The sequence below is a fragment of the Oncorhynchus masou genome, chromosome 3 (assembly GCF_036934945.1).
Source record: "Oncorhynchus masou masou isolate Uvic2021 chromosome 3, UVic_Omas_1.1, whole genome shotgun sequence".
In the NCBI taxonomy this organism is placed as follows: Eukaryota; Metazoa; Chordata; class Actinopteri; order Salmoniformes; family Salmonidae; genus Oncorhynchus; species Oncorhynchus masou.
In genome coordinates, this window is record NC_088214.1 from 21,987,381 (window position 1) to 22,009,311 (window position 21,931).

The 21,931-nt window shown below is 42.3% G+C and overlaps 1 protein-coding gene across 2 annotated transcripts; it reads right to left on the bottom strand.

Annotated features, from left to right (window-relative positions):
* Nucleotides 1-1,628: 1,628 nt before the first annotated feature.
* wrnip1 (WRN helicase interacting protein 1) lies at nt 1,629-21,049 on the bottom strand. 2 transcript variants are annotated; one of them, XM_064935347.1, is made up of 7 exons: nt 20,312-21,047; nt 13,828-14,022; nt 11,411-11,661; nt 7,048-7,271; nt 3,515-3,670; nt 3,075-3,154; nt 1,629-2,823 (listed from the first exon to the last, which is right to left on the bottom strand). In XM_064935347.1, the coding sequence occupies exons 1-7, from the start codon at nt 20,951-20,953 to the stop codon at nt 2,542-2,544; spliced, it is 1,830 nt and encodes a 609-aa protein (XP_064791419.1). In that variant the 5' UTR covers nt 20,954-21,047; the 3' UTR covers nt 1,629-2,541. The 2 variants fall into 2 exon arrangements, with proteins under 2 accessions (XP_064791419.1, XP_064791429.1); XM_064935357.1 differs by having other exon boundaries at nt 2,686-2,823; nt 3,519-3,670; nt 20,312-21,049.
* Between the last annotated feature and the right edge of the window lie 882 nt (nt 21,050-21,931).

Here is a 21,931-nt window from a genome sequence, read left to right on the forward strand (position 1 = left end):
GTTGAAATGGGGATTCATCCGTGAAGAGCACACTTCTCCAGCAGCCATCGAAGGTGAGCATTTGCCCACAGAAGTCAGCTATGACGTCAAACTGCAGATAGGTCAAGACCCTGTTGAGGATGACGAGCAGGCAGATGAGCTTCCCTGAGACGGTTTCTGGAAGTCTGTGCAGAAATTGTTTGGTTGTGCAAACCCCCAGTTTCATCAGCTGTCCGGGTGGCTGGTCTCAGATGATTCCGCAGGTGAAGAAGTGGGATGTGGAGGTCCTGGCCTGACGTGGTTACACATGGTCTGCGGTTATGAGGCTGATTGGACGTACTGCCAAATTCTCTAAAACAACATTGGAGGGCAGCTTATAGTAGAAAAATGTACATTCATTTCTCTGGCAACAGCTCTGATGGACATTCCTGCATTCAGCATGCCAATTGCACACTCCCTCAAAACATCTGTGGCATTGTGTTGTGTGACAAAACTGCACATTTTAGAGTGGCCTTTTATTGTCCCCAGCACCAGGTGCACCTGTGTACTGATCATGTTGTTCAATCAACTTCTTGATATGCCACACCTGGATGGATTATCTTGGCAAAGGAGAAATGCTCACAATTTGTGCACATTTTATAGAAATAAGCTTTTTGAACTTTTCTGGGATCTTTCATTTCAGTTCAAGAAATATGGGACCAACACTTTACTTTATGTTCAGTGTAGAAACATTAACTTGAATTCAAAATACAATATGATTTCTGGATGTCTTTCTCATCTGTTCTGATCCAGGTTGCACATGTACAGACTGATCCTGGTAGAGCATGACATGAAGACAGAGGAAGGCTATGAGCAGTCCATCATAGTGGAAAAGATGATCTGCCATCCTGACTGAAATTATAATTGTCTTCTGTGGGTAAGAAAGAGCCATACAAGGACCTCATGATTTGCTCAGACATACAGTATAGTGCAAACTGTTTCCAATAAAAATAGGTCTGTAAACTTTTTTAGAGACATCACCACTGTGTCATTGGGAAGAGTGACTAACCTGAGTCACTTTCATAGATATGCAGCTGAATAAGGAATGGCAGACAGTGTTAACATAAGAGACACACACGATCATATACAAATGTAAGCAAAGTTTGAAATTGTTTTAGTCAAACATTCTAGATGTTATTATCTCAACTATTAACAATGTACAGTACATTTGTTTGATTTATGCATGCAGTAGCATCAGACATACTTCAGATTATTTTCAATGTGGCTACTTGCATCTTTCCATGTCCTCCACCCTGGTCTTCTTGCGTCTCCCCAGGGTTACTCAGGTGGGCACCTGAACTGTCAGGGTAGAGATGGTAGGTGGTACATCCAGGGGGGTTACCAGCTCTGTGAATGGTAAAGGCTGCAACACCACCCAAAAACCTACTGTCTTCACCCACGGTGGATCTTTAATTCCCTGGATCAGTCAGGTGAGTCAGGACTCATCATTTACGAGGCCTCAGGCCTAGGCTGTGTAGCTGCTGAATAAGATCACATAGTTGAAATAATGGCACCTGAGACCTTGTTGGGATTAACTGACTGTACCATGGTGCAGCAGAACTGGTGCAACACATGGATGGTTAAGTGAGTTGGTGTAAAACAAGTGGTAATGCATGAGATTACCTTTAATGTCATTTATCTTTCATTTGCAGACAATGGCTCAAAACTGAATAAACCTCCCATATACACTGAGTGGACAAAACATTAGGAACATGGTCTTTCCATCACAGACTGACCAGGTGAAAGCTATAATCCCTTATTTATGTCACTTGTTAAATCCACTTCAATCAGTGTAGATGAAGGGGAGGAAACAAGTTAAATAAAGATTTTTAAGCCTTGAGACAATTGAGACTGATAGATTGGGTACGCTATTCAGAGGGACATTTGGGCAAGAAACGATTTAAGTGTCTTTGAACGGGGTATGGTAGTAGGTGCCAGGAGCACCAGTTTGAGTCTGTCAAGAACTGCAACGCTGCGGTGTTATTCACACTCAACAGTTTCCTGTGTGTATCAAGAATGGTCCAGCACCCAGAGGAAATCCAGACAACTTGACACAAATGTGGGAAGCATTGAAGTCAACATCACAGGGCCAGCATCCCTGTGGAATGCTTTCAACAACTTGTAGAGTCCATGCCCTTATTAATTGAGGCTGTTCTGAGGGCAAATTGGGGTGAAACTCAATATTAGGAAGGTGTTTCTAATTTTGTGTACACTCAGTGTAAGTCCTAGATGATAACATTTATTATAATAGAAAAGGTGCTAATTACTGTCCCTCTGTTTATTTATAAGTCTATTGAACATAATATATCAACATAATGGTAACAATCTACAATACAAGATTACATTTATTTAACAAAGTGATATCATTGAACTCAAAATTGGTCTTATACTTAAGTGTTCTATTCGTGTTAGATCCAGCAGCATTTTCAGAGGTCCACATAGCACAAAAATGGATCTTTAGCATTATAACCCTCACAGTAACCTTCACCTCAGATGCCAGAGGTCATGGGTCAACCTCAAAGGTTACAGGTCAGAGGGCTTCCAGGTGAAGAAGTCCATTCCCCGGAGCTCCTCAGGCAGGTAGTCCTGCTCCACAGGGGCACTGAAGGCAGGGTTGTACTTGTAGCCCTCAGCGTAGCCCAGGTCCTTCATGAGCTTGGTGGGGGCGTTGCGAAGGTGCAGGGGAACAGAGGGTAGGGGGCCCTTATGGTTCCTCAGACTGGCCTTCACGTTACCGTACGCCTTGTAGATTTCTACCGACTTAGGAGCCCTGGCCAGGTACACCACACACTGAGCCAAGATCACCTGAGGGTGGGAGGGAAGGAAGGAGCGAGGGGAGGAAAGGGAGTAGAGGGAGAATTACCTTTATTAGCGTTTTGATATGGCCAAATATCAAAAGGCATACCGGATGCTGTGGTCAGAAAATAAGGAGTTCCTCAGGTAAAATCCAATGTCTCTCTTTATTGTATCCACAACATAACAAAGAGCTGATATTTAACAGAAGCAGATGTAAGGACAACTCTTGGTTGCCCTTGGTGACAAGATTTAAGTCTCACCTCACACTCTGGCATCCCGATGAAGTGGCAGGCCTGGAAGGCAGATACAGCCTGAGGAAGGGCGGAGGGATCTGCCATGCCTGAACAAAAGGGACAGGACATCCAGTCAGAACACACCATAACCTTGTCTAGGCCTTTGAGTTGTAAGGGAAGACTCCTTCCATGGCTCTGACAGGTGCAGACCAACAAAAAATAGACTCTGCATACAAATGTCAGGGCAAAAATAAGATTAGTCTGGGATGATAACAAAGACGCTAGATCATGTTTGTTGACATAATATTTTGGTACAGGTAATTAGTGCTTGACCAACATGTTTTTATAAAAAGCACATTCTCCTCCTTACAGTGTTTTCTGAGGTTGCGCCAATGCAATGGTTCATGTAATTGGGTCAATAACTGATTAAAACAATGGTTTGATGTAAACAGAGACGCATCACACACCCACGTCTTCACTAGAGAAGCGGACTAGTCTCCGAGCCACGTACAAGGGGTCCTCTCCTCCCTCCAGCATGCGGCACAACCAGTAGAGGGAAGCGTTCTCGTGGGAGCCCCTCATTGATTTGTGCAGCGCTGAGATGCAGTTATAGTGCTCTTCACCTTTATGTAACAAACAACAAAGTAGGGTTGGATGGGTGGGAAAATGACCATATAGATCTAGAGAGAAATAGAAATGCATAGAAATACACTATATACAAAAGTATGTGGACGCCCCTTCAAATTAGTGGATTCGGCTATTTCAGCCACACCCGTTGCTGACAGGTGTATAAAATCAAGCACAAATACATGCAATCCCCATAGACAAAAATTGGCAGTAGAATGGCTGTAGAATTACTGAAGAACTCAGTGACTTTCAACTTGGCACCCTCATATTAATACCCATGATTTTTGGAATGAGACGTTTCGAGGAGTTGGTGTCCACATACTTTTGGTCATGTAGTGTACATATAATGTAGTGGACAAAAGGAGGGGAGGGAAGGGGTTTTAAGGTGGGGTGGGGATGAAGAAAAATAAGGGACCCAAAAATATATAAATAATACAAATGATTGTCTTGTTTTAGTTACACATAAGGCCATATGTTTCTTATAATGTTTCTCCCTGGACTGGCAGACCTGGGTTCAAATACTATTATGATTTTTTGGGGCACAATGTAAACAATGAAATAGTCCTAAAAGTACAAACCCTTGCCCCATCTGGCTCTCCTGTCAAAATTCAATCAAATGCTCAAAGTAGCCTATCTGTAAAGAAAAAAAGAAAGTATTTTCTTCTTCTGATCCCTAGTGATCCATGGGAGGGGAGTGTGTGTTGCCAAGCTGCCCCTACGGTTTCCATCCATCTCCCTCCAGTCCACACCCACATTCCATCCATCAATCAATCAGAGATAGTTGCTGCTCAGAGTGACATGAGGCTGAAATTGGCCAGAGCTTCACTGGCGGCTTTCCAAGGCAAAGAATAATACACAGAAGTTACTGGTTAACTGTAGAGGGCTTAGAAACAAATCCAGACCAATGCCTGCTTGACACAAGTCATTTGTTTTTAAGTTTCATAGATAAAAAAATTGCTTCATCAATATATCTTTCACACTAACAAAACTTAATAGAGCAGCATCAGATTCAGTTCACACAACAGAATAGTGATGGAAGTCTACATGTCATCGCTTGTGGACAGATTCTCATGAACATGAAACAACGAGAATCTGTCAAGGCTCACATAGAATGTGACCACAAGCAGCAGTAGTTCCTGGTTTGGGGTTTTTGGCATGGATTATTTGGAGAAATCAGGATTGGGCAAAGGCGGTGAGCTTAAACTGGTGCGTGGGTTGTCAAGCCTGTGTGAGGATAATGGTTTTCGTTTGCGAGTGAGGAGACTTTGCTACCTTCTATACACACAAGGTAATCGCAATTGTTATCGGCATTCCCTTCCAAATGTAAAACAGGAAATTACAAACTTTTGCGAAATAATTTTACTTCCGGGTAACTGAGATTAGTCTACATGCAATGATGTGAATGAATTTCATCACTGTTTTTTTTATGACAAAACATTAAATAGAGTAAATGTAGAGTTAGGCCTATAGCTGGTAAAACCATCTATCCTGGATGTCTAGCTAGTTGACATAACATTTAAGAGGCTGCTGGGCAGGGTCTAGGCTATATTTGTGTTCCTGCTGTATAGTTGTACATTAATCATTTCTGGGGCATCTTCAGAGGAAATTCCAGTTAGATTTTAAATTTGGCTTGCTCCTTTAACCCCATAGGCTTAATTAGGTTCTGGATTCTCTCTGGAGGCCTCAGTCTCCCCAGACCAATTAACCCACCATTGTGGTGATGTTCTAGCCTGGTCCTGTCTGTTTGACCCGTCTTAGCATCATTGTAAGGTGTGACAATGACCATATGAGTTGACAAGACAGCACTAAGTTGACAAGACAGCACTAAGTCTGGGACCAAGCTCGTGAGGGTCTATCCCTTGCTTCCAGTGGGCAATGTCCCATTATGAGACAGCCGTCCTAATTCGAACCTATGTCTCATTTGTCACTCAGGTGCTCAACCCTCCATATCCCATCCCACTCCCGAGGCATTAGCCCACCTCCCGAGGCATTAGCCCACCTCCCGAGGCATTAGCCCACCCCCCGAGGCATTAGTGTGTTGACACAGCTATTTTGGATAAGGCTTCATCCACCTGGAGGCCTCCTTCAGCACCCAAAATAGGACACACGGAAACAAGGCAGGCGTCCTGTAAATCAACCAGGCCATGGAGGATGATGGAGCTCAGGGGGTCTCATAATAAATTGCCACGCCAGCTGGCACAAACTTTTCAAGCGCGTGGCAGACAGCACTCTGTCCCTGGTGGTGTGTTGGCAGCAGCAGCCAGAGTCAAAGGGTCCCCAGGATCCCCCTAAAAACCCATTTATCCTCTCATTTGCAAAAGAGCCATACACTCTATGGCATGTTTGAAGTGGTTGATCCATTTACTAGTAAAATCCTGAGAAGTTTGACAGGGAAGTGTTGAGAGGGAAAATACCAGGAATTTTGAGAAGACTCCTCTACCCATCCTCCACTGAGGTTGACAGAAAAAGTAAAGCTGAGAACCAGAGGTTAAAAGAGACTGGGATCAAGTCCCTTCACCTTGACTTTTCAGACACTAATGCACATAATATAAGAGTTATGACGGGTACTACATACTCTACGACCACACCAAGGAGTCTATCAATCTCCTAAGTGTCCTCTGGCTATCATATTCTGGATATTCATTGATTCCAGTAAGATGACGCTGACAACAACCAGTCCATGCTTCTAAAGCATCAATCAAGGGCAGTGAGCCACAATAGCACTTGGCAGGCTGGCACCACGGTGACATCACCTGTACAGTCACTGTCTGAGGGTTTTAACCTAATTAGAGCCATCTGGCCTGAGTCAGCTAATGTTGGGCATATTGAAAGAGTCTACTATACGTATTAGAGGGCAAAGTGTTCTTTGGCTGGATCTGGCTGCATATCTCAGACTCAGAGCAAAAGGGAAGTTAGCTCTACCAATAGGACCAGCACATTCACCATTTCACAAGAGACCTCTGAAATACACCTAAACTATTCACAGGTCCATTCCCATGAGCTGACAGACAGGCTGCTTGGGTTATTATCTCTGGGCTGCTGCTGTGGAGTCAACCAGACAGGATGTCACCACTCTGTAATTACCAAATTGAATCATGACAAGTAACATCATTTGTCATCTAAATTTTTAAATGTCTGTCAGTCCAGTGAGGGGCAGTGTAAAAGAACGTCCTAGAAAAATGTCAAATGTCCACTGACTACAGCTGAATCAATTGAAAATAATGCACTCTAATGTTATGGTTGAACCATTGAGGAGCATCAAGATCATCAGTATGCTGGAGTTTCAATTTAGTGTACAGTTGTTCTCCATGCACCTGTTAGTATGATAGGTGTGCGACTCCTATACTCTTTTCTGTTGAGCCATTGGACTCACCTGCTTTGTCGTAGAGGATATGGGACCTCTGAAGGCCCTCCTTCACATGCTCCTCCTGCACCACAATGTCATGTGGGGTACTGCCAGATCCTGATTGGCCAGGACGGGCTGCACCCACCCGGGCCTGGACAGCCAGCTGGAGTCCGTTGAGCCCCGCCCGGGCGTCGCCGTCACACAGGTGGGCTATGGTGTCCAGAGCCTTCTGCTCAATATAGACCTTTGGTCTACAAAACATGAAAAAGGAAACACATTCAATAATAAGAAATAAGAAATGTTTAGCTCCGATTATATTAGGCCTAAATGGCACAGAGAAAAGTGGCAATAACTGTGTCTTTTTGCGATACTGCACATAGAAGCGTTTTCATCCAACATCAAATAGAGACCTTGCTGCTCAGAATTTGAATCCTGCAAACAGGGTGCTATGGTTTTTGGATGATCCTCCAGATCCCCCAGCCAACTACCTAATCATTCGACCCTGATGAAAAGCAACCGGTACGGCGCCACACTTCGAGACCCTCTCACAGCGGCAGGCCCCCCCTCCCTGTATGGTGATATAAACCAGACCCACACGAGGGGCCCTCTTCAATTTAGCCAAGGCATGATGGGAAGTGTCCTTGTACCAGCATCTGGTCTAATACCATGTGTCGTTCTCAAATAATCCCATCTCTAAAACAAGTACACAACAGAGACTTGGTCGACTTGGCCACTAGTGATGGAACAAAAAAAATGAACAAAAAAAATGTGATAGTTACATATCAGGCAGATATATCGTATTGTTTTGACAATATCACAATATTATTTTTGCTCTAGTTGGCTGAACCGGCACCAAAATAAAATTACAGTACTGAATCGCAATACATATAGAATCGTAATACATATTGCTTCGGCACCTAAGTATTGTGATAATATCGTAACGTGAGAGCTCTGGTAATTCACAGCCCTATTGGCCACTAAGGTGACAAATAAACACATCCTTACCAAAAACCACATTATGGAGTCAGCAGGGGAGCATCTTTATTGGACTTGGCCTGGGTGATAATGTCATTGCAGGAGCTGGAGAGAAGTTAGCCTGAGTGTTCTTCTGGTCTGGGTGTCAGGTTAGACAGTCAGGACAGTGTTGAGCCGACAGTCCTGTGACAACATGAGAACTAACGGGGAGAGTGGAACGTGGCCCCTGGGTCCCCGGGGCGATGCAAACACCCTCCACCAGCTCCAAGTGGGTCAGGACATGTAAACGTCTCTTGTTACAGATACCGACCCCCTTCATACTGATCCACATAACTCAAACCTAACCCACCATGCCAGGGACTTGCCACCTGAAAAACGCATCATTCTTGACTAGAATTTCAGTTTGAGTGGCCTCCAGAAACCTAATCATAACTAAATGTATCCATTTAATTTGGCATAAATTCTAGTCGACATGTGTAATCATCTATCAAGTTGATTTATGAAGTTCATCTTTCTAATAATATGAGGTACAGGTAGGGTTACCGTTACAGGGACCGTATTATTAAGTGCATATATCTATCTCGAGACATGACAATGGTCCATTCTAAATCAAAACAAATATCACACATATATTATTTGGTTTATGTAAAGACAAGATTAAATAAAGAATTGTCTGATGGGTGACAATATTAGCCAATCACTTGTGAATTATATATTATCACTTTTGAATGATGCCTAGCGTAAGGCAAGAAACATGCATAATTGCATTTGCGGTCACTTTTGATAATGTGTTTTCCTGCTAATAGAACATTCGCTCTTACAGCCTACTGCCGTGTGCACATTGCTGCGATTAGAATGTGAAGAAATAGCCTAATAGTTCATCAACATTTTAAGCTAAATGTTCTGATCTGTGGCATCAGCCTCATTGCGTAAAAACGATTTTTTTTAATGCTAATGGTTGTATTAATTTGGGATCAATCACGTCCCACAACTGTCCCAGACTATGTTTGTAATAATTATTTATTGCACAGAATAGATCAACTTTAGGACTATGGGGGATAGACATAGTGTAGATTGACATAGGCTAGTGCCTTTTCTGTTCGTTAGGCCTACTCATCTTGTTGGCTGATGAAAAGTAAATGTGGACAGTAAATGTGGACACCTCGGAATTGGATAAGGACACGCGCAGTTGCGTCCCGATGTGCGGTCTTCACTTTTAGCTTGTGGGAAAGACCCGATCAGGTGATGGAGAGCCATGTGATTGAGGTGCTTCAGAGCGCGCAGCACTCAGGGAGAAGGGAATTATAAGTATTATATTCAGCCCAAAGGCACAACAGCCACTGGCCGCAAAAGCCATGGGATTTTTTAGGGGGCATTACATCCACACAAAGGGGATGCCGCCAGGACATTTGAGGCATTATCAAGTGCTTGTCAAATTGTGAATGAGAGACTGATGAAGTGTGTACAGCCGGTGCAAAAAAACTAAGCAGAGCTCAAGCCTTTCAAGCAACTTTTTTCATATCATCATTAGTCGCATCATGCAGTCTTAGAATGTATTGCAAATCTAAACATATAACCCAATGTTTGTAGAACAACTACAGTTACATTAATACCTCTAAATGAAGCATATAGGAGAACCTATTTCTTTGATAACCACAACACAGAATAGCCACATGTGTGCTCTCCCTCAAATCGTTTCTATTTTATACAGATTTGTTCAATTGCATTCTTCATACTATAAAATCTAAAATAATGCCACAAAACTCAAAGCAAATATTGTCTGCGAAATGAACTAGTGTAGCCCACAGCCATATGACATAGCCAGATCAGGACCTAACATAAGGACATCTGAGTATCCTATTCTGTTCTTCTGAAATAGACTACATGTTTCTTTAGACCTATCTAAAATAAAATAAAAAATGGTTATATTGTGAAGGTGTAGGCATGGATTTATTCGACTTTAAAAATATAGATGTTTCAAAGTTCAGTGGCTTGTAGGCTACATTTGGAATCCATACTGGTACCTGGCAGTTATTTGCTTGACAATCACAGACTGACAAAATGTTGTGACCACCACAGCCCTTGGTACCAGTGTGCTGATTCTGATCCATGAGCCTAAATGAAACAATAGATCTATATAGTAAATACCTGAGGGTAGATGAATAAAATATACTGTTTAAATGTTGACATTTAAGCCACTAAGTGTGACATCTGAACCGCATGCCATAGCTATGTGACACCAACAGCTCATTGGATATCCTACCAACCTTTCAATTCTATTCATGACTTTTGGCATACAATTAAATGATGTGAGGAGGGTGATAAGGGAGGGCACATACTAAACTAGTCTCATCTAGCTGTCCCAGTGGGACCTTCCTGTGAAACATACAGCCAAACATGCCTGTCTCCTCCCTTGGCTTGGACTCCAGACAAGACGATAGCCCCTTTTTAATTTGATAGGGGTGAGAGAGGAAAGCCAGGGCTGAGACCATATTTTTGCTGATGCAGTGTGGAAAATGTCTGGTTTAAAATGTTCCTTGGAGCAAATGTACAGTTTGATAAATTTGACAGAACAAGATAGGATGTAAAGATGTGATGTAATAGAAAGGGTTGGTCCACCTGAGTGTAAAGATCTGTACACAACCAAAGAGCATTTCACTCCATGGCTTGCACCTGTACCAAGATCTTTAAACACAAATATAACATCTAATGTTAGCTCAATCACCACCACCACTCAATCACACCCATGTTGACCATGAAGGCTTTCTGCCATGAATCTGGTACACTGTTAAATCTGCTGGCAGCAGATGAGGGCTCAGTTAACAACTGTCTCACTTAAACAGGCTAGGCTATACCGACACACTCCCCTCCATCTCTGTCAACAGAGTGAGAAATAGATAGAGGAGAGAAAGGAGAGAGAGAAAAAGGAGAGCGAGAGGTTACTAGTTCATTTAGCAGACAAAATGTGTTTAGAATTCCATGGCATTATAGTATATTATTTTATAATATGAAGAATACAATTGAACAAAGCTGAATAAAATAGAAAGGATATTTTCTCCAAGAGAGAAAAAGAGAAAGGAGAGCGAGTGAGTGAGAGAGAAGAGAGAAAGGGAGAGAAAAAGAGGAAGAGGGAGGAGAGAGAAAGGAGAGAGAAAAAGAGGAAGAGGGAGGAGAGAGAGAGGGACGAGAAAAAGGAGAGAGAACACAACTGCCAGGGCTGTCTGCCTATAGTCAGGCCTGCCAGGCCATAAATTACCTAAAGGAAAACATTTTAAGGTGGGCACAGAGTAGAGAGAGGACGTCCCCCTCGACCAATCAGGGTTCAGGAATCACAGACTTAAGGATGACGTGTCTCCACGGCACGTTCCGTGATAACAAGGCGCTCATTCCGAGAGGAGGGGTATTAGCTACTTACTCTGATCTGAGCTCGGTTGGGTCTAACTCGTCTTGATCTACGCGGTCGTTAAGATCTTCTCCCAGTACACTGATCCCCAGCGTAGCAACGGCTCTGAGCAGGATCAACCCCATTGCCTCCACAGACAGCTTGTCCAGAACCAGGACCCTGCACCTGCTGAGCAGAGCCGCGTTCACCTGGAACGAAGGGTTCTCCGTGGTTGCCCCGATCAGAGTCACTGTCCCACACTCCACATGAGGGAGGAAGGTATCCTACATACAGGCAGACAACAAGAGACATAGAAAGAGAGTGAAGAGAGACATGTGAAGAAAAGAGAAGAAGGTGTTGAGCATCCCAAAAGTGGTTCAATATCAAGGGTGAGTCACAAGGCTTTGATTACCTGTGCATGAAATACCATTGGCACTATACCTCACTGTACATTGGTTTAATAGGGTAGCTGTGTAAAAGCATTATAGGGTACATGGTTAAAATACAAATCTATCTCACGCATGTGCTATGATGGCTATGTTTTCCCTCTTAGCACCGCTTTAGCCCGAGCACGGTGTAGAGAGTCGGCGCTGGCTCTAACTGCCTGTTAATTGTTATCAGAATTTACACAGACACAGTATTTATTTATTTTAATTTTACCTTTATTTAACCAGGCAAGTCAGTTAAGAACATATTCTTATTTTCAATGACGGCCTAGGAAACCTTCCGGTTACTAGTCCAACGCTCTAACCACTTGGCTACCCTGCCTCCCCTATAAAAGGGTCGTCCTGTGCCACAGTGAGTCCTTCATATTATACTACACAAAATGAAGACAGTAACTGATAAGAAGGATATTTATTGCTATTTTCAGAGTGATACTTGTTTACTATGTTATTGTTACTATAGTTTGTTAAACTTTGTAGGTATATTAAAACAATTGTGGCATGCTGTATGAAGCAATTATTTCAGATCGGATTTTCTATCAAAACCCATCTGTCCATTATAGTGCTGAGCGATTAGTTCTTTATGAGGTTGGTTCGGTTTCGGTTCGAATCTAACTTTTTTTTAAAGACATTAACTGCACCATGCATTATGTGGGTTGAATGTTGTAACACAGAATAAGAATAAGATAATTAATAAAGCCCCATGATGGTAGTCACTGCTCTTACTGCTTATCACTTACTAACCATCATTTACTCACATTACTTTAATAAAATATTTCAGTTGTGTATAATACATTGGATGACTTTTTTTCATTCCAAGTCATCATCCCATCTCTATAGAGCTGATGCCTACGCTGTCTGACAAAATCACTATCTCAGTAGTTCTTACTAAAGGTATACTTTTGACTGCTAAATACCAAAGATAAATCACTTAGATCATGTATTGAGAAGTAGAGATACCTTGCGAAGCAACTACTCTCGATCGCTCTTGATCGAGCGCTATGTCTCTTCTCTCCGTCTCGGTGTCTGCCACATACAGACCGGACAAGTAGTTGGCTCAATGCGTTATGCTCATTGTAGTTAATTACCATGTTTTCTGTGCTAAACAATGTAGAATATTGGCCTGTTGGAAACTACAACTACATCGGACAGTTCAGGCTGGATCTGATTTATCTCTTGAAAAACAGAACAAAATGGAATTCATATATTTGAACCAAAGTTGGTAAATTAGTTGTCAGAAAAACAACAAAAAATAACAGAAATTTCAGTTAATCATTCAGCACTCATCCATTATGTTACATTTAGAACTAAATATGTTTTAGTCGATATGTACTGGTCAGGGATGTGGACCACAGATGCAGATTAAGTACACACCATGTTACTACAATGGTGTGTGGGTACTGTTACACAATGGTGTGGAGTTGTGAAAGAAAAGAATGGCCACTAACATTCAACATAAATCTGAGGCATTATCTTGGCTAGTTAGGTGATGTGATACCATATTCTAATAGCAGAATTATGCAAACAATCTCTCTCAAATGGCTTCAGGGAATCTGATTGAGATGCTACTCTAAAAATCTATGAATCTTTCCAAGAATCTGTGGTAGATAAAAAGAGGGTGGATATTGGGTATTGTTTGAGGGAATTAAGTCTTTATTTTGGGATCATGGGATGGACATTCCTATACTAGTGTGGTTGAGACCGCACAGACAAGACTAGCATGATAGCCAATCATAAGTGTACAGAGATTTCTGACAAATGTGTGGCTGTAGCTAGGCAAGGGCAACTAAATAATTTGGCCTACAACTCCATGGAGTACACTACTCATTATGAAAAAATGTGATAAGACATAAGATGAGTGAAATTAGACCTACATATTTTCAGAAAAATAAATGTCATCATTGGAATTTGCATCTTGGAGTGATATCCTTTACCCTTTGTCATTAGTATTGGCTGAAACCTGAGCCCAATTCTTCTTATTGGCTGGAGCACTTTGGTTGTTATTACCTGTTGTGACTTGTTGAAGCGATGGATCTCATCTATAAAGAGGATGGTCTTCCTCTTCATCAGTTTTAACTCATTCTGGGCCTGCTTAATAACCTCTCGCACCTCATTGGTGGATGTGCTGGTGGCAGAGAGAGAAACGAAGCGGGCCGTGCCCCTCTTCTTATTGCCGCTGGCTATGATGTGGGCCAGGGTGGTCTGGAAGGGAGGACAGAGATACATAAAACGTAAGAGTTCATAATGACACCATATCTAATTCTTAGAATTCTTATCCATCTGAAGAAAGCGAGTACCTGTGAATACTTGTCTCGTTCAAAATATGATTACTACTAATGATGAAGATAGATATATAACATGATTCCCTCTTATGTGTGGGGCCCTATGTGAAACTTATGTTTCTTCATTAAATCCTTGGGAATGCAGGCAGGCACCTAAAACCATGCATCTACTGATCCTGCTGCATGCCACTGTCACAGCATTTCCATCTGTATTTTATAGGCCTATAATGTATTTTCCAGTCCCTATAATCCACAGATGGAACCAAGTCCCCTGGTCCCTGCCTAGAAGACCCTGAAGACAAATTCATACATCTAGCCTCCACTGTAAATCCTGGAGTCCAGCTCCATAAATCTCATGAAAACTGACCCATGACACCAGGGGGCTGACAAAGAGTCAGCGAGAAAGGGAAAGTGTTAAGAGGCATGCTGTTATGGTGGCCAGTCAAGTCAGAGGTAGCTGAGGCCTATTATGGCGTTAACAGTGCAGATAACGCAAGACTCCAGCCAGTCACTATACAGTATCTAGGCCTAATGGGAGAATTTCAAGCAGTTCCAATTATGTGACTGCCATCCGTGGGCATTGCAATAATCACATGAACTCAGTCAATCATCATCAAAAAACTGCAGAAATGGCCTTATCTTTAGGCGTATCGTTATGTAGGCACTGGGCATATGCCCTATTGTTACATTCCAAGGCTGCTGCAAGGTCTTCCCTGCCCACAGGGGTCTCGTGTTCTTGAGCAACGACGACCTCAGGGGGATGGTTGGTTGAAATCAATATTTGTCTGCTTTATAGATTATTTTTCTAACAAGCTGCAACTGAGCAACTCTAATTGGTCTGGTCTAAAAGAAAACAGCGCTGATGCTGATATGAGAAGTTGCTGTTGCTGCTGTTGTCAGTCCCACTTCTTCTTCAATGAATTTCACCTGTGGTTGGCATCCAATAAATGTTGCATTACCGTCACCTACCAGACTGGAATACAACTCCATAATACTTTGCTGAAAAAAAAGCATCTTTTTAAAATACCCTACCATCTAACACAACACTCACAAAAAAATAAAACATAAATATATCATACTCCACTATTTAACCCCTGTGTGGTGTTTGGGTCTGTGGGCCCATTTTCAATGTTAACTAAAAGAAAAATGATACAATTAATACTTTTTTCAAACTGAGACTCATTGACCTTGGCTAATTTTCTGTGAAGAACATGTAAAATAACACATTTTCACACTGTGCACTCCCCTACACATTTATATTACATATGTGGTGTTCAGGTCCACTGGACCTGAGGGTAATAAAAGTGTGGGAAAGTGTGTGTGTGGGTGAAAACAAGTAAAAATTAAACAAAAATGTTTGCTGTGTGCCTTCAATCGGTTTTCCTCCTCCCTGTGCCTGCTGTTTCAACATAGCACCAAGAAAATGTCTGTTTCCCTGCCTGTCTCCCTCTTTTTCTCACTCTTTACCCTTTGTTGTGTGTGAAACTACACAATGTCTTGTGAGAACATGCACAATGTTATTACAATATATTATTTTAATACATTGTAAATATTATTTCCCCACACTCTACCCCAACCAGGTGCAAATTGGGGGAGGGACACAACAAATAAATAGCTTTGCATATGTGGCTACTTAACACAATCAGTATGGCAAAAATTATCTCTGCTCAGAGGGCCTTATACATTTTTATAGCAGAGAGAGAAGCTAGTGTGAAAGAAGCATCTTCCACTTCGGAAAATCATGAATTTTGTCCCTGTCAATTCAGAGTCTGACAGGGAGTTGGAGGAAGAGGACGAGACTGACAATAAGCCACCCCACATTCCCAGTGGGTCAGAAGTTTACATACAATCAATAAGTATTTGTTAGCATTGATTTTAAATTGTTTAACTTGGGTAAAATGTTTTGGGTAGCCATCCAAGTTGGGTGAATTTTGGCCAATTCCTCATGACAGAGCTGGTGAGTCAGGTTGAGTCAGGTTTGTTGGCCTCCTTGCTCTCACATGCTTTTTCAGTTCTGCTCACAAGTTTTCTATAGGATTGAGGTCAGGGCGTTGTGATGGCCACTCCAATACCTTGACTTTGTTGTCCTTAAGCCAACAACTTTGCTACAACTTTGGAAATATGCTTGGGGTCATTGTCCATTTGGAAGACCCATTTGCGACCAAGCTTTAACTTCCTGACTGATGTCTTGAGATGTTGCTTCAATATATCCACATAATTTTCTTTCCTCATGATGCCATCTATTTTGTGAAGTGCACCAGTCCCTCCTGCAGCAAAGCACCCTCACAACATGATGCTGCCACCCCCATGCCCCACGGTTGGGATAGGGTTCTTTGGCTTGCAAGTCTCCCCCGTTTTCCTCCAAACACAACAATGGTCATTATAGCCAAACAGTTCTATTTTTGTTTCATCAGACCAGAGGACATTTCTCCAAAAAGTATAATCTTTGTCCCCATGTGCAGCTGCAAACGGTAGGCTTTTTTATGGCGGTTTTGGAGCAGTGGCTTCTTCCTTGCTGAGCGGCCTTTCAGGTTATGTTGATATAGGACTCGTTTTACTGTGGATATAGATTAGAGGTCGACCGATTATGATTTTTCTACGCTTTTCTACCGTTGTCATCATCTGACACTAATTAGCATAACGCAACGGACTTAAATATTACTAGAAAATATTCCTATTCATGAAAATCACAAGTGAAATATATTGAGACATAACTTAGCCTTTTGTTAATCACCCTGTCATCTCATATTTTCAAAATATGCTTTACATCCAAAGCTAGACAAGCATTTGTGTAAGTTTATCGATAGCCTAGCATAGCATTTTGTCCAGCTAGCAGCAGGTAACTTGGTCACGGAAATCAGAAAAGCAATCAAATTAAATCGTTTACTTTTGATGCGCTTCGGATGTTTTCACTCACGAGACTCCCATTTAAATGTTCCTTTTTTCCAAAAATATTATTTTTGTAGGCGAAATAGCTTCGTTTGTTCTTCACGTTTGGCTGAGAAATCACCCGGAAATTGCAGTCACAAAAACTGCAAAAAATATTCCAAATTAGCTCCATAATATCGACAGAAACATGGGAAATGTTGTTAATAATCAATCCCCACGGTGTTTTTCCAAATATCTATTCGATAATATATCAACCGGGACAATTAGTTTTTCAGTAGGACCGATTGGAGTAATGGCTACCTCTGCATTTTAAGCGAGAATCTCTCTGGGAGCATCAGGTGACCACTTGCGCAATGTAGCCGCCTACGGGTATTCTTCAACATAATTTTTTTTTTTAAACCTTTAACTAGGCAAGTCAGTTAAGAACAAATTCTTATTTTCAATGGCGGCCTAGGAATGGTGGGATAACTGCCTGTTCAGGGGCAGAACGACAGATTTGTTCCTTGTCAGCTCGGGGATTAGATCTTGCAACCTTCCAGTTACTAGTCCAACGCTCTAACCACCTGCCTTACATTGCACTCCACGAGGAGCCGGTGTGGCAGGCTGACTACCTGTTACACGAGTGCAGCAAGAAGCCAAGGTAAGATGCTAGCTAGCATTAAACTTATCTTGTAAAAAACAATCAATCTTAACATAATCACTAGTTAACTACACATGGTTGATGACATTACTAGTTTATCTAGCGTGTCCTGCGTTGCATATAATCGATGCGGTGCCTGTTAATTTCTCATCAAATCGAGGCCTACTTCGCCAAACGGGTGATGATTTAACAAGCGCATTCGCAAACAAAGCACTGTCTTTGCACCAATGTGTACCTAACCATAAACATCAATGCCTTTCTTAAAATCATTGCACAAGTGTATATATTTTTAAGCCTGCATATTTAGATAATATTGCCTGCTAACATGAATTTATTTTAACTTGGGAAATTGTCACTTCTCTTGCGTTCCGTGCAAGCAGTCAGGGTATATGCAGCAGTTTGGGCCGCCTGGCTCGTTGCTAACTGTGTGAAGACCATTTATTCCTAACAAAGACCGTAATTAATTTGCCAGAATTAACATTGAAGGTTGTACAATGTTACAGCAATATTTAGATTTAGGGATGCCACCCATTAGTTAATGGGGCCCCACAAGGGTGCGTTCTGAGCCCTCTCCTGTACTCCCTGTTCACGCACGACTGAGTGGCCATGCACGCCTCCAACTCAATCATCAAGTTTGCAGCCGCCACTAGTGGTAGGCTTGATTACCAACAACGACGAAACGGCCTACAGGAAGGAGGTGAGGGCCCTCGGAGTGTGGTGTCAGGAAAATAACCTCACACTCAACGTCAACAAAACAAAGGAGATGATCGTGGACCTCAGGAAACAGCAGAGGGAGCAGCCCCTTATCCACATTGACGGGACAGTAGTGGAGAGGGTAGAAAGTTATAAGTTCCTCGGCGTACACATCACAGACAAACTGAAATGGTCCACCCACACAGACAGCATCGTGAAGAAGGCGCAGCGGCGCCTCTTCAACCTTGGGAAGCTGAAGAAATTTGGCTTGTCACCAAAAACACTCACAAACTTTTACAGATGCACAATCGAGAGCATCCTGTCAGGCTGTATCACCGCCTGGTACAGCAACTGCTCCGCCCACAACCACAGGGCTCTCCAGAGAATAGTGAGATCGGCACAACGCATCACCGGGGGCAAACTCCCTGCACTCCAGGACACCTACACCACCCGATGTCACAGGAAGGCCAAAAAGATCAAGGACAACAACCACCCAAGCCACTGCCTGTTCACCCCGCTATCATCCAGAAGGCGAGGTCAGTACAGGAGCATCAATGCGGGGACCAAGAGACAGAAACTGTTTTTCAATCTCAAGGCCATCAGAATGTTAAACAGCCATCACTAACATTGAGTGGCTGCTGCCAACATACTGACTCAACTCTAGCCACTTTAATAATGGAAAAATTGATGTAATAAATGTATCACTAGCCACTTTAAACAATGACACTTTATATAATGTTTACATACCCTACATTACTCATCTCATATGTATATACTGTACTCTATACCATCTACTGCATCTTGCCTATGCCGTTCGGCCATCACGCAATCAAATATATTTTTTATGTACATATCCTTATACATTCCTTTACACTTGTGTGTATAATGTAGTTGTTGTGAAATTGTTAGAGGTTAGATATTACTGCATGGTCAGAACTAGAAGCACAAGCATTTCGCTACACCTGCTAACCATGTGTATGTGACAAATAAAATGTGATTTGATGTGTGTCTGACTCTTCTACCTTGGCCTGCTGTAACTATATATGTGAGTGAGATGTTAGTAAAATTCCTGAACTAAGTATTTACATCATTCTAGATTGCAGCCGGTAGCAACATGAAGAAGCGCTGTGATGTGCGTGGACCCAAGGACAGGAAGACACAGTACACATGCATCAAGTGCAAGGAATACATTTGCAACAAACACAGCAAAACTCTGTCCCTCATGTGGTGTGTAGACCAGCCTTCATTTGTGTTTTTTTTTTTAAATCACATTTTATTTTTAAAATAATGATAGTGCTTTAATTGATACATATTACCTAGCAGATATTTTTTACATTTAACCTTTAACTAGGCAAGTCAGTTAAGAACAAATTCTCATTTACAATGACGGTGTATTGCTTGTAATTGATGCAAGTCAACATCTAAGTATTAAGTAATTTTACATAAATTGTTATGGCTGTATTGTTTAAAAACCCAATAATGTTTTGGGTCCGTCAGACCCGCAAACATTGGGTGAATAACAAAAACATGAACACCACACAAGGGTTAAATCTATTTAGTCCTACTTCAGGCCAACAGCCTGAAAGTATAAGCCACCACCACTTAACACACCCGGTACCTCTTCTGACATCAAACCTCGCACACCCAATTACCTCTCTGCAGCTGCCACCACAACCTCTATTTTCTGCAATGCATGTTCCATCCCTGCAGGACAGTTGATAACCACTGTTATAAATGCCAGAATTACAGTCTTACTGAAACATATCACTTGGTTTATCCCTCCGTACTGGTACAGATCTACTACTCACACCACACCTCTCAGGATCCCTCCCCTTTGACCCATCTTCCTTTACTTTCCTCACTGCCTCAGCATATGACAACTTCTGCTCGTCAGTCACAAACTTCATCACTCACGTGTTACTTTCGTTTACAACATGGAAATACAATCTAGATTATATGTATATGTTTACAAAGTAAAACACCACACCTTCCCACATCCAGGTGGTCCCCATAGGATCAATGACGGTATCTCCTGAGAATCCAACAGCGACCTGAGAAGGGTGTGTTCTCCTACTACTTTGTTTTGGCCGAAATATTCCTCTAGCGTGGTTGGTCGCAGTTTCTCCGCCAGAGGCTTATCGATATTCAGCAGTGCGCGCACAGGTGTAGTATCACGCGGGGTCTTTATCAGTGTGTTCGATGCAGGGGGGTCGATGCAAAACTGTCCCATCGCCTTACCTGCCCCCATCTCGTCCGGTGAATGACGTTTCGTTCCTTTGCTGACAGCAGTGCTGGCAATCGGTTTATTCGATAAAAATGTATTTCGTTCACTTTGAACTGAACCCTTATTTATGTTGGTCTGAAACATCCTGAAAATTGGAGAGGGCGGCGCGATACTTTTCCTCGCCGACGAGTCTGTCGTGTTGACTGTTGGACTAGACGCTTCGCTAGAAATGCGAGGTTTCTTGAGAGGTGGTCCGTTCATGTCTTTGCTGGTTGATGTCGGACAACTGTCATCGTTTAACAAACATCTGTCCAGATGGGCATTGATTTCTGACGCCGCGAAATCCTTAAAACAAACGGGACATTGTACTGGCTCCGCAACGCTACCTACTACTTCGCTCGCCATGTTTTCTTTCCCGCTAAACTTGGCCTCATCACGTGACCATAACACCGACACTTTACAAAAAATATAATATTTTACATTTATTATAGCAGTTTAAAAAATAAAAAAGATCACTTAAGATTTGTGTTCACTTGCAGCATGTGAGCCATTTCTGTCTGCCTAGGACGGGGTCAGAATTTATTTGAAGCATTATGGGATTTGTAGTTTATGGTCTGCAGATAGTGGACTTCTGGGCTACAGTCGATAAATCAATTAAGCCGCTTCAGTTTTCCAAACAAAGATGCAATGGAACAGGTGACAGATGGAATAAATCAATTCTTATTTTCTCCATTATCCAAATGTATATCAACATCTCTTGCCAGGAGTAACATAGCCTGCATGCATGTCTGACTGTCTGTATTTCCTCTATTTAGCTCAGACAAGACGCCCAGCAGCCATGAGAGACAGGCACCAGAGATCCCCCTGCAGAGGAGGACAGAGAGGGCCCACCATAGTTGGGGTCTGCCAGCTTGCTGAAAGCCAGAACAATGTAGCCAAGCTGGCCTTCTTCTACTACCTGGAGAGGGCGGAGACCAGGATGGCTCATAATAGTGTCTTGAACAGAGCAAATGGAATGGCATCAGCTATTTGGAATGGCATCAGCTATTTGGAATGGCATCTGCTATTTGGAATGGCATCAGCTATTTGGAATGGAATCAGCTATTTGGAATGGCAATCTTTTTGGAATGGCATATTTGGAATGGAATCAGCTGTTTGGAATGGAATCAGCTGTTTGGAATGGCATCATCTGTTTGGAATGGCATCAGCTATTTGGAATGGCATCAGCTATTTGGAATGGCATCAGCTGTTTGGAATGGCATCAGCTATTTGAATGGCATCAGCTATTTGATACCATTCCACTGATTCTGGTCCAGGCATTACCAGGAGCCCATCCCCCCCAATTAAGATGTCACCAACCTCCTTTGGTAGGCATATTATACA

Bases quoted from the DNA above. Each gene is read 5' to 3' on its own strand.
- wrnip1 (XM_064935347.1), bottom strand. From the start codon at position 20,953: ATGGCGAGCGAAGTAGTAGGTAGCGTTGCGGAGCCAGTACAATGTCCC. The intron at 14,023-20,311 runs GTGTGGTGTTTT...CCTCCCTTCCAG, and splicing joins GACCACCTGGATGTGGGAAG to ACCACCCTGGCCCACATCAT. The intron at 3,671-7,047 runs GTGAGTCCAATG...TGTTACATAAAG, and splicing joins TATCCTCTACGACAAAGCAG to GTGAAGAGCACTATAACTGC.